General features: G+C 40.3%; 1 protein-coding gene across 2 annotated transcripts in view; it reads left to right on the top strand.

The window, feature by feature from the left end:
- ALG3 (ALG3 alpha-1,3- mannosyltransferase) overlaps positions 1-13455 on the top strand; it is a 526609-nt gene extending 513154 nt beyond the window's left edge. For both annotated transcript variants that reach the window (XM_044070631.1, XM_044070632.1), the window contains exon 9: positions 12942-13455. In XM_044070631.1, coding sequence (XP_043926566.1) covers positions 12942-13125 — 184 coding nt within the window. In that variant the 3' untranslated portion in view covers positions 13126-13455. The remainder of the gene's footprint in view (positions 1-12941) is intronic.
- Positions 13456-13819: the final 364 nt, after the last annotated feature.

Below are 13819 nucleotides of genomic sequence, written 5' to 3'. Positions count from 1 at the left end.
TGGGGCAACCTTTGCTGCCCTAACAAAATCCTTTAAAAGTACATGTCACTCTCTACTGCTGCACTCTCTAACCAGTGTCAGCATCCACCCTGATACAGCTATGTAGTTTAAAGATTTTGTGTTTTGAATAGTCTTTATGGTACAAGTTGGTCCCATATCCTCTCCCACAGCTCACATCTCCAAAGGCATCCCTTATGATGCAGTAATTTACTCTTTTCTGTTCTATCTTTTTATTAACAGCCTCTCTTGGGATGACACCCTGTCCCATTTCTACTGTACACAGATGACTTGGTCATCTACAGATCTGCCCCACACCTGCCATCATAAAACAGCAGCTTGAAACTGATCTAACATCACTAACATGTGACATGGCTAGCCAGAAACAACCTAATACTTAACATCAGAAAACCAAAATAGTACTCTTCAGAAATGTGCAGATAGTCTCCAAATCCTACATCTTCTACAACCAAAACCAACTGATTGAAACTGTCCCAGTCCCATACTACAGATTTCTCAGAATCTGGGTAGACGCTTTTCTTAACATCCAGTACAAAATCAGCTACTCTGATGGAGTAGAGGGATAAAGCCCTGAATATGGCCCAGGCATCCCAGGTTAAATTAGCAGCTCAGGTGACTGAAGAAGCAGCAGTGAGGAACTGGTGTTCTGTGGACCTCTACAGTGTCTGTTGCTGGTAGAGGTTGGGCATGGCACATGGCAGGCATGCCTAAAGAGAGGAATAGGGTGGAAACATGTGTGAGGTGCTGTGGTGGAGCAGTATGCCACTTATCTCCATTGCATGCTCACTCTCCAAGCATATCACTGGGACTGCAGGAGAGGGGGAGATGAGTAGGTGACAAGTAAAGTATCCCCCCACCACAGACAGAAGACATGCCTTGTTCCATGACTAGCCCCAGCATACTAGATTATCTGTGGGGTACAAGGAAGATAGTTGTTAGACCTGGTGTAAACATAAAGGATGGGAGGGTGCAAAAAGACTGCAGAAATAAAATTCCAGTATTTAATAACTTGCTCTTCAGGCCCAGAAAAATTTCCCAGTTCCTCTCTCCAACAGCTAGTTAATCAATAAGGAAAGAAGTCCTCCTTCCTCAGTTTGAATATGGTCTCCCCACCTCATTGCTTCAGCTTTACAAAAGAACTGTATTGCTTTATAAACCACCTCAAACAACATTTGCCAGTTCATTAACTTATCCCCTAAAAAGAACACCACTGCCACACTCTTGCAAAAGCTAAATAATTGCACATAACACAGATAGCTGCCCTCCTTCTGGATATGCTGTCAAACAAATGGTACTAGGAAAAAAGCATGCCCTTCCTCAGAGAATTCTAGAAAGAGGTCTTCCTTCTTGTAATCTATGGTCCATTTCTTAAACTAAATCCCATCGGCAAACTCTACTTGCCAAACTGAAATACACAGAGTATACATTTTGTATAATGTCCTCTAAAGTAGGTGATACCTTGCCCAAAGATATTAAATTGTTATAACCACTCATTAATCTCCATAAACAACTGAAACACTTTCTGGTCAACCAATCCAAATGCAATTGATTTAGAACAAGTGTCATTGCTTAATCTGTTCCACAACACATTTCAGAGCACTCCCTGCATTCTTACTACTACCAATTTTTTGAGGTCCACTAGCCTTCATGCTCCCTACATGAAGGCATTGAACCTACTGTAACAGCCAAAAATTACAGATACAATACAGCTTCCCTTTTCACAACTTCTTACACACACTCTCCCACTCTCTCAGATCCACCCAAACGTGGGTCTTCCTTTCATGTCTGGCCTATTCCAGACAGCAGACACATCTCTAAAAAATTCACTGCCACCCCACAGAAACTCTTCATGTACCTTCTCTTTCTGTCTCCTTCCTTCTCCACTTCTTAGACACAGCAATTAACTCCCCTAAAGCTACATCTGCTCTTTTTCTTCCCAGAATTACATCCAGAAACCCTTCCCATTTTGCTAACCTTTTACTGGTTTCATATCTTTGATTGTGTTGCTCTTTTCTGAATGTAAACTACTTTGTAACCAACTTCTTATGTTATCCTTTTTTTAAATCTGGCTGTAAACCCCATACTGAGCTGGAAAATCATCCACATGGATCAGTGCTCTACCACTGTAAACAAATGCATAAATAAGTAAAGTAAATAAATGTTTCATCTGACCTTTCTAAATTATAACTGTATCCGAACCAATAATCACTGACCCTTCTACTTGGAAAGAAACAAGGACAGATCAATACACGCAGAAAAGAGCTTTTGAAAAATGGTATGTGTGGCTTAAAAGTATGGAGGCATAGAATTTGGCCATATTGTCAATTTTTTCTTACAAAAAGGCAGGTGTGGCATAGCAAGAGATGTGATGGGATTAGGCGATACTGTCTACTGCCTACCCTCTATTTCCCTTTCTTCCCCCTAGTTTGGTGATAGACCTTATTTCAGAGAGAATGGCTCCCATTTATATCATTCTAAAGGAATAGGGTCCATCAATCCCAAGAAGGCAGACTACTACTTATTTACTAGGCTTCCTTAATGTGGATTTCATCAGTTCCAGGGTGACCAGCTAGCTCTTAAGTAAAATGTAGTGGAAAGTCTGCTATCAGTTCTGGCAGTGGAATTAATATTAAAACTGCAAGAGGTTAAAGATCTACTCATGGCTGCTTCAGGTACCAAAGAAAGATGGCTACTGAAGACCACTTCTGCACTTATCCATACTAAACAAATTTCTGGTCATCAACAAAGTCAACATGCTGACCTTTCAGGTAGCTATTCCTGACATCAGAAAAGACAGTCTATATCTGAGGAATACTACATATACTGATCCATCCAGATCACGATCAGTTCCTCATATTAGCAGTGTGATACAACCACTGCTAATTTACACCACATCACATTGGATGCCCTGTGGCAATATGAGTGTGCACAAGGTGTCCAGCTTCAATCTGTGCATACTTGGGAATGAAGGCAGTCTGCATCTGTCCCTAACTGATGAGTGCATAGTACAAGCTCCCTCAAAACAGACTACATTCAAGGCAGCAGTGACCACAGTGTTCACACCACCCTACCTGGAATTAACCCTGAACATTCCTAAGTCTAGCCTACAGTGAGATAGAAAGAAGGTATTCTTGGGAGTCTTACAAAGAAAGAATCTAGAGAAATGCCTGCTGAAATCCCTCTTTTGTCAATCTGACTTAAGGAAATGAGATGCAGACCAGTGAAATATTGAGAGCATTAGATCATGTGTCAAAATCAGTCCAGTCTTAATGCTGGTAGACAACATCCCATGATGCACTAAGACCATCCCCTTACCAAGGCAAACTTCACAGTGGATGCCTCAATTGCAGCATATGGGGCCCACCTGGAGTAACTCAGGCTGAGCAGGTCCTGGTACAGGAACATGAGAAAGGAATGATTGCTGTCTTTGCTGCTATAAAGTCCTCCCAGAGCATTTTCGGACCAGACAGTGTAACAATAGTAATAGACAATATCAGACAATTTATCAATAAACATGGGGAGGGGGCAAACTGTTATTGACTGTGTAGGCTCGACGTGCTACAATGGGAGACAGCCACATACCTGGGCTTATGTAATCAAGCCAGCTAATCACTTCAGAGCAGAATGCACTGGCATACTCAGTAAATTGCTCTTGTTTCAACAATTACAAGTGGAGATTCAATCCTTGGGACTTCAGCACAGTCTCAGGAAAAAATGGTGATTTTTGTTAGTGCATCTTCTCACACAGATGGAAACCACTGGTGCCCAACTTTCAGCTTCACATTCCCAAGCCACAAAGCATGGGTCACAGATGCAGTCAGTGTACCACGGTTGAAGATGCCACTTTCCTTAATTCCCAGAGTAGTGGAGAAAGCAATACTCAACACTGTTGGCTCCTTGTTGGCCAGGAGAGGCTAGGTTTTCAACTCTGAAACAAAGATAAATCCTCCCCATCCCCCACTCTGGAATCATAGATAAACTTACTAAGCAGGGCATAATCCCTACGTCACTCGATGGGTTTCCAACTGGCTTACTGACAGAACCCATACTGTAAAAGTAACCGACTCCAAATCCAGCTCCAGACAAGTGGAGTACCTCAGGGTTCAGTCCTGGGACCACTCTTGTTTGGCATCTACTTCTCTGAAGTACAGGCCAACACTAAGGGACTCTGGCTAACAAAGTTTGCAGATGACTGCAGACTGGGAGCCATTATTGAATCCCCAAATGATGTGGATATTCTACAAAAGGGCCTTACAGAAACAGATGCTTGGTGCCAAAGCCATGGGCGCAAGCTCAATGCCAAGAAATGTATAATTATTCCCTTTGGGAAAAAACATGTACCCATAAATTACCACATAGGTGGCAGTACACTAAACACTGAAAGTGTGATAAGAGACTTAGGGGCACAGGTGGACAGAGGTCTCGCCTTCGATAACCACATCGCCACAACAGTCAAGAAATCCTTCTATGTGGCACACCTCATCACTAAGAGCTTTTCATCCAGAAAAAAGGAGGTTATTGTCCCACTGTACTCATCCCTCATTAGACCCATTATAGAATACAATGCCCCATTTGGTATGTACCTCTCAAGACATCTGCAACAACTGGAAAGGCCGCAGAAATACCTCACTAAAAGAATCACAGGCCTAAAGCAGATGCCCTATGCTGACCATCCAAAATAACCTCCAGCTATACTCTGGCATAGCATCTACTCCGAGGTGATCTCTGCTTAACATACAAGGCCATGTCAAACCCAGAGCTTTTGGACATGCTACACTTAAAGAAGTCCCAATCCCTCAGAGCCACATGCTCCAGGGATCTAAACCTTGTCATCATAATGAACAAAACATGCTGGAGGGATAGGTTCCTGACCCAGAGACTCACCAGACTCTGGAATAGACTGCCCATACATGTCAAGCAGAGTGCCTCTTTGGCCCTCTTCAAAAGTTTGGTGTAAAAAGAAACAAATCTAAATACTGCCAAAATGTTACCTTAACATACCATAAGCCCAGGGAAATACTTGGAGTCAGTGTTAGCCCTGCTCCACTCCCCTCTCTGCCCCCAGTTCCTATCCACCCCCACTACTCCTACATTTAAACTACGCTCAGCCACTCCCCTCATACGAAGATCCATTCATTGAACAGCCCTCCCCCCACACCCATTTTTTTCTCTTCCATTCTTCCACACCCTCTTAGCACAATCAACCTTCAAATTTGGCCCACCCCCCAACAAAATGCAAACAAGTAAAAAAATAATAATTACTCTAATGTCTATACTGTTTCTATTTTACCATCTTACTGCCTACCAGCAAATAATTGACCATGGTAGTCACTACCCACAAGGTCAGACAGATATCCACAACTACACACATAACACCAAACACTGTGCCATCCCCAGCAAACCGAATATACAACCCTCATTAATATATCACCCCTGTAAAACCACAAAACACAATCCTAAAGACAAAGACTATATAAAACTAATAAACAAACTCCTAAAGCTTAGAATATCCTGCCACTATAACCTTATAACACACGAGGATATTCATCCCACCCCTGGCCCACCCACACCCAATAACCTCCACTCCCTTACCACAACCCCCACAGTCAAGCTACCCCTTTTTACTCCCACTAGTTCCCTCCTAGCATTTCACCTAAATATTAGAAGTATTAACAATAAGATTTCCAACCTACATGCCCTCCTAGAAACCCAGTCCCCAGACATTATGTGTCTTAGGGAAACATGGCTAAAACCTAGTACTACCGACAATGAGATACTACCCCCAGGATATAATATAGACCGTGCTACTAGGAACGGAGGTGAGATAGCAGTCCTTTACAAAAACACTCTAACTGTTAACAGAGACACCATTCAACCACCCCAATTCAACAATGCTGAACTGCTCATAACCAAATTACAGATGAACCAGTACAAATGTTTAAACATTGACTGTGGATACATTCCGCCAGGCAACAACTTAAATAACCCTAGAGGATATCCTGTACTGGCTATCCACTACTTATCCTCAAGAAACCATAGTTCTTGGTGACTTTAACACTGACTGGCACCCCTGCTCCTCTGAACCCTCCCTCACTCCTATAAACTTATTTGGGTTTAAACAGACCATAACCTCTCCCACTAGGATAAACAAACCAACCAACAGGGAAACTATCCTGGACTGGATCCTAGTTAACAACCAACCCCAATTGTATACTGCTGGCACTCTGCCTGACAACCTTAGCGACTGTTTTCTAACCTATATCATAAAACATAAGGTAGGAAACCCTCACCAGACCAAATATAAAACAGTGAGAAGCAGAAAAAAACCTTGACACTGCAATATTCCTAAATGAACTGCAAACAGTTGACTGGTCAAAACTAAACAATCTACCATTAGAAGAGGCTGTAGCTCACTTTAACTCTAAATTCCTAAGTATCCTTGATTCCCATGCTCCAGCACGTACAGTAAAATCTAAATCAAACACAACACCATGGCTCACAAAAGAGACCAAATCTAAAATCAAAGCTAGAAACAGAGCCTGGGCCAGCTGGAGAACAACCAAAGCCCCACTTGACCATCTAAAATATCGTCAATTCAGGAATGACACAAAAAAAATCTATTTTACTGGATAAAAAAAGCTTCTACCATAATCTCCTACAAAAATACCAAAACATCCCCCAGATGTTCTGGCCAGGCTTAAATCAACTACTTCATCCAGGACATTCTACCAGCCCAACCCCGGCTAACCATACCCATAGTTCCCCAGAGACCATATCTAGCGCTTATAATAACAGTTTCACCGAAACAATCCAGTCCCTAGCAAATCGCCTAACCTCCACAAACTTAAACCACACACCTAATTTATCCACATATCACCCCAAATTTAGCCTCCAACCAATATCCACTAGTTTATCAAAATTCTCCTAAAAAAACTAAAACCTACCACCCTCGCTGCTGACCTCCTCCTTGCAGAGTACCTACAAATAGCTGCAGATGCCATTGCATATCCCATATCTATCCTTATCAACAGAAACTTATCCGAAAATGCTATTCCTTCCCTTTGGAAAATATCCCACGTCATCCCACTCCATAAAGGCGGTAGCTCAATAGACATGTCCAACTATAGACCCATTGCCATTCTTTCCTCACTAGCCAAAATAATGGAGAAATGTATACACAAGCAACTAATGCAATACCTTACACAGAAACTTACTATCCAACTACCAACATGGCTTCAAGCCATACTACAGCACCACCTCAGCCCTCCTTTCTTTTACTAATGCCATAAACAATAACATAAATGACAATAAGCTAACCTCTGCCCTCTTCCTTGACCTCTCAAAAGCCTTTGACATGGTCAACCATGAACTTCTCATTATTTCTCTAAAATCCACTTCCCTCAACACGTACACTGTCCAGTGGTTCCAGTCCTATCTAACTGGTAGAAAACAGGCGGTATTATGGCAGGGCAAACTCTCCAGTCAGCTACCTCTCACACTTGTGTCCCTCAAGGCTCCATATTAGGCCCACTACTCTTCTCTATTTTTATCAATAATCTTCACTCTGCTACCCCTAAAGCTACCTGTATTCAATATGCAGATGATTCCACTCTCATCTGTTCAGCCACCTCCCCATCCGAACTACAAATCTTAACCCAAAATACATTTAACACTATTGAGAACTGGCTCACCAACCAATGCCTACTACTGAACACCAATAAAACTAAACTTCTACTCTTCACTCCCACTAGTAGATCTTCACCTAAACTCTTACACCTAACCCTACACTAAACTATACATACACCACTAACTATCCACTTACCTTAACCCAAACCCTAACCCTAAGGTCCGTCACTATCGCACAGTCACCTCACCCATGCCCTGACCCTAACTCACCTACCCAGCCCTGATCCTCACGTCCACACAATCGCACACTGCATGACCCGCACCCTAACTCACCTAACCCATCTTAACCCTCACGTGCACACAATGGCACACTTACCTGAACCCGACCCGTAACTTTCCACGACCGCGCTGAAAATACCGAAGCAACAGAAATGGACAGCTGAATTCTTTCCCTAGGAAAAAATTTGGTTTTCTGTTTCTTCGATATTTTCAGATATTAGAACACTCGAAATTTTGAATGTTCGGTGTTCTAATATAGACCCAGAAGCTTGGATCACTGTATAGAAACAAGACACTCTTAACCCCACTGGCTAAGACTGAAATTGCCTGATCACACCTACTCTCTACTCTTTTATATGCCTCACCTGTACTCTCAAACCTCAATAAAACCGAACTAAATAAGCTGTCCCATAGCTACAACCATATTACCAGATTTGCTGCTGGCTCCACCTATAGAACCCATCACTGCTAGAACCTGAAACAACTAGAATGGCTAGAACCACCCAGCTTAATTTAATTCAATCAACTCTTAATAGCGCACAAAGTTCTGTACTACCCTAAAGATACCCCTTCTCTTATAAATATTATTAAGCCATATAGCAACCTGAGATCCCTACTGTCAGCCGACAAATTACTGGTCCAAACCCACAAAGCTAATAACTCAGCTGGTGAATCCCTGTTCACCAACTTTGTTGGCAAAACCTGGAATGCCTTGCCAAACTATATAACCCTACAATCCTCCAAAAGTCTGTTCAAAAAGAACCCCTCAAACAGTATCTCAAATTGAACTGGCTATGCCCATGTACCAACCCGGATTAAGTTATAAAACAATAGCCATAATCAGTAATTATCATAGCATAATCAGTAATTATCATAGCATCTAACTACATCACCATGCTATGTATCCAATCTTACTTGTAATTGCATCTGTCCATGAGAACTGTGAGTCCCTACTAGGGACTAACTGTGAGTTACAATCTTACTTGTAATTATGTCTGTCCATGAGAACTGTGAGTCCCTACTTGGGAACACTACTAAACCAATGTACATAAGATATATTACCACTTTGTTTTTATATATTCTAATTGTTTTTTAACTTCTTGTGTAACCTTTGTATGTCTGTCCATGAGAACTGTGAGTCCCTACTAGGGAACACTTCTAAACCAATCTACATAAGGTATATTACTATTTTTTTTTATATATTCTAATTGTTTTCTAACTTCTTGTGTAACCTTTTGAATGTTTATATGTGGAGCTTTTCTCCCCAGGCCTCCACTGAAAATGGACATATATCCAGTTGGACTATCCCGATAAACAAATGTAAAATAAAAAAAATAAAATAAAAAGGAACCTTGACGATTGGATGGGAGATAGGAAATTTACCCCGAGCATCACATCAATCACCCTGCAAGACAGGGGTCCAGGGAAGTAAATATTGTGGGAAGAAATAGCCAGGGAATTGTTATGGCTAGGCTTGTATAGCCCTAGGGCCGATAGCCTAGTACCAACCTATGAACCTATAACACAGGTAGGCATTCTGGTGCACCCAAATATGAGAACTCTAAAATTTTGATCCGGTAACTTTAGTGAGTTCCCAAATGAGGTTGTGAAAGTCTTGCAGGATGCCAGGAGACCCAGCACCAGAGAACTGTATTCTGTAAATGGAAACAATTCTGTATATGCTGCGCTATCGACAGAGTCCTACCTGCTACTCAGGGGTCCTGCAAGTAAATCTCCCTAAAAAAAAAACAGATAACTTCCTCCTTGAGTCCAAACTTTTGTTTAACAGCCATTGATCCTGGCTTATTTCAGAACTAGCACCCAAGTCCATCTTAAACTCCTGACCCCGTAACACAGTAACTCCACTTTTGTGCCAAAGTTATTTTCAACACTGAGCATAACCAGTCTATTCAGCTGCCATATTTTTTCACAGCCCACAGAACAAGGCGGAAAGGAATTTGCATTTCCTTGTTCAACCTGAGGTTTTACATTTCCTTTGTCATCTGCAAGCAGCTGAAATATTACTTTGCTAGACCCTTTGTTAGAACCAAGAAGTTTAAGAAAGAGGACCAGTTGTTTGTCTCCTTTTAGCCAGCAAAAGACGATATGCCAGTTGTAAAAAATGCTCTTGAAGTGGCTGCCCCACTTCTTTTGCAGAAAATCAGCAAATAAAATATCTGGCCACCATGGTAAAAGCCAATTGCAGTAGAACAATGGAGAGATCAGTGGCCTTCTTCAAGAGCATATTGGTGCAGGGTGTCCTTGAGGCAGCCGAGTGGACAACCATCCTTCTCCATGCAGTAGTAGCTACTCATCCAACCCAAGATCAGTGCAACCTTAATGTTGGTCATCCTGCATGGATTACTGTAGACCACCACCCTGTATTCCTTATGTAGCCCCCATTGTGTAAAGAATGCACAAAAACAGTACACCTTCAGAAGGTGATAGAGCTGTTGAATTTAGATGTTTTGTTGTAGCTTTGATTAAATTTGATCAGTATGTGTGACAAAGAAAGGAAGGAAGTAATTGCCTCAAAGCAGGCTAGAAATGTGGCTCAGAGATAAAAGTAGGCAACCAGGTTTGGAAGATATGTCAACTGTGTGCAGATGTTTTTTTTTTGTTAGGGAACTAAAAAAAGTACATATTGCTTAAGAAATTGTGTTTGTACAGTCTGTTATATAGTCACTGCAGATATTTTAATATGTCAGCAATGTTCTTGTGCAACACACTCCTACTCATAGGTAGAGATCATAGTCTACATCTGTGACCAAGGTGCCAACAACTACAAGCCACACTGGGTTCTCCATATTCACTTTTATCCTGTTGAGATGATGGAATATTCTTCCATTATCATTTCAGCAAACTACTCAGGAGATATCCCTGTAGTAATAACTGAAGAATCATTATACTAAGGACTGACTCAATAATTACAGTGATTAATATCCTTATGTCCTAGTACTGAAAATGAAAAATATTGAATTTTCATAATGATCTGTGTTTATCTGTCCTTACAGGATCACTGCAGATTAGTGACCCTTAACCATTCGTTTTCCTGCATCCATTCCGGACCTTTCCTAAGTGACCTGTCTAATCTTTTCTTAAATTGATGGGTTATACTGGCAGTACCCTAATTAAAACAGCTTTTGCACTTTCTACCATTTTTCCTTATTCAGACTTTTTTAGTAGATCCATCCTTTTATCAATTTAAATATCTAGACAACATTCTTTCATCTCTCTTTTCTTGATGATAAGTCTTCATCGCATATTTTTCTCCTTTATTGTATTGGTTTTCTTTTCATGACCATTCCAGTATAAGAAACTCAACAGGTCCTACCCTTAGCATTTAGCTAGTACTCCATAATATAGATTTGGAGAGGACATTTGCCCTCTGAAGTAAAGGAGATGTATGCTAAAATTATGCTAACTTCAGTTAAGTTGGTAGTTTTTCTACTGCCTAATCTTAAGTGTTTGACTGCAGCCAAAAATAGGAGGAAAAAGAAACTAGGTTGATCTCGGGCCATACAGTTTATGAGCATTAAAATGGGATTAAACATCACAGCCATGGTCAATTTAATCTTGTCAGTGCAGACGTGCTTAATTTACCAGTTTGCATTTATTCTGGAATGCTAAATTTGCAGATAGGAGCAAAAGACCTATCTCTGTTTATTTAATTCATTCTTAAGTGCTGTTCTGCTGTTTTTGTTAATCAGTCAAATGTCCAAAATTACTGAAAATGGTTTGCATTAAACAACATACAACTGTGCAACTTTTACTAGAAGGTCTACTCAAATGATATAAATTGTTTTTCAATGAAAAAAAACAGGAAATAGAAATGATTTAAGGTTAGTGCAGCAGTCTTCCTAGGCAACCATGTTGCAAAAGTAGTTAGAAACTCCTCCTACCTAGTACAACTGAGAAACAAACCGTATTACCTTCAGAACTTAATTAGAAAAGGCCTGCTCCTGTAAATGTTTCAATGAGTATGGTAAACAGATTTGCCCCTAACAAGGGTGTTACCCAATATATGCATGATGCATGTGTTGTGTTTCTGTTTATGATTTACCCTTTGAATAGTCTTCCATGCTCTAAATCTACTTATGCCACCCTACCTTCTATTACATATATGCTATGCCATTTACTTCAATTCCCCCATTTTGTTTATATTGTGATAAAACTTTAGTACAAATGTGTTCAAGCTCTTTAAATATTTACACTGCACTGTACAAGCATTACTATTTTATTTCATCCATTGTAGATAATATATACATGATTATATTGTGCATATTTTTAACAATTATTGTTATAATTGTTTTGCCTCGTGTCTCAGGTCATGGTTGAAGAGCGTGCATGGACCTCTTATCTGTTTTACAAATCAAATCAATTAAATAAATAAAAGTGGAGGATGGAATCTTTGCCAAAGCTGGGGAGAGTGGTCATTATTACCTGTGTATTTCCTTCAGCCCTCAGACTCTGTGTGAATAGCCTCTTAGTGGTTCACACACAGCAAGTAGGGCGGGGTACATCCAAACCCTATCACAAGAAAGGAACACACAACAAGTAGGGTGGGTACATCCAAACCCTATCACAAAAAAGGAACACACAACAAGTATGGTGGGTACATCTAAACCCTATTACAAGAAAGGAACAAACAAGAATAGGGTGGGGTACATCCAAACCCTATCACAAGAAAAAAACACACATGATTTTTTTCTGCCAAAAAGAACCAAGGTAGTGGGTGAGCATGGCCTGCTTTGTACCGGATATTGGTCAGACTTTGAACAGGATGGAGTTGACCACACAGTGATAACCAAAGAATGCTCGGAAAGTCAGAAGTGTGACAATCAGCCTTCCTGCAAATCCATTAAGCTAGTGATGCTACTGCAGTAGTGATCTCCTATGTAAATGTCTACTGTTGTGCCTAGTTACCCACATAACTGTACTTTATTATGCAAGTATGCTTTGTTTGACCTGTGATATTGTACTACAAATGTGACATCTTTGTTTTTCTCCCATATCAGGGTTCTCATTCTTGGTCTGGTAGAGCTTTCATGGAACACCTATCCATCCACGGTTTACAGTTCGATCTCACTGCATGTGTGCCACCTGATTATTTTGATGCATCTATGGTACACATGCTCCTTTTCTTCAGAGACTGATGCCGAGTTCAAAACCAAAGAAGTGCAGAGAAAGAAGAAAAAATAGTTAAGAAGCAGTTGGAAATAGCAGTGGACTAGCCCAAATAAACACTCAGGATGTTTTTGAAACAAAACTGTAATAAAAAAAAAAGTATGTATAAAATGGAGAGCAAGCTGGACTGTTATTGAGACTCATGAAATAGAAAAGAGGAAAAATATAAACTTTTGCTTTTTTAATATGCACATTATGTGATTTTTTTTTTTTTTTACGTCAGCACACTAGATGTTTCAGAAGTTTGGGTGCAGTGCACAAAAAAAAAAAAAAAATACTGACCAGAAAGGAAAAAGTCGAAAGTGGGAAAGTTGACCTTGGTACTTAATAAAGCAATTATTTATATTTACCGTGTGATTGTACTATTATTAGTTTCAAAGACATGTCCATTGCTCAGTGTATAGTTAGAATTAATATTTTTTGGTATGTATATCATCAATATGTCACCTGAGACTTGTTTATTTTCCTAGTGACTGTTTTGATTGTTGAAGACCACAGCATAATTGCAGTGCATGGACAGCAATTATTACATTACAAAAATGGGGTGTTCAAGCTTGTAAGTCACCTTATGTCAGAAATCTGTTTTAACAAGCTTTAGTTAAGCATCTATAAAGTCTCTTAAGATAAGGTCTCATGCTAGTGATTGATAGTGGTCACTGCCAGCTGAAAAAAAGAAACAGCAGGCAAAAGGAAAAAACAGGTTTAAAAG

The sequence above is a fragment of the Protopterus annectens genome, chromosome 4.part1, assembly GCF_019279795.1.
Source record: "Protopterus annectens isolate FY-2018-M chromosome 4.part1, PAN1.0, whole genome shotgun sequence".
Taxonomy (NCBI): Eukaryota; Metazoa; Chordata; order Ceratodontiformes; family Protopteridae; genus Protopterus; species Protopterus annectens.
This window is presented reverse-complemented; position numbering and strand designations above follow the sequence as displayed.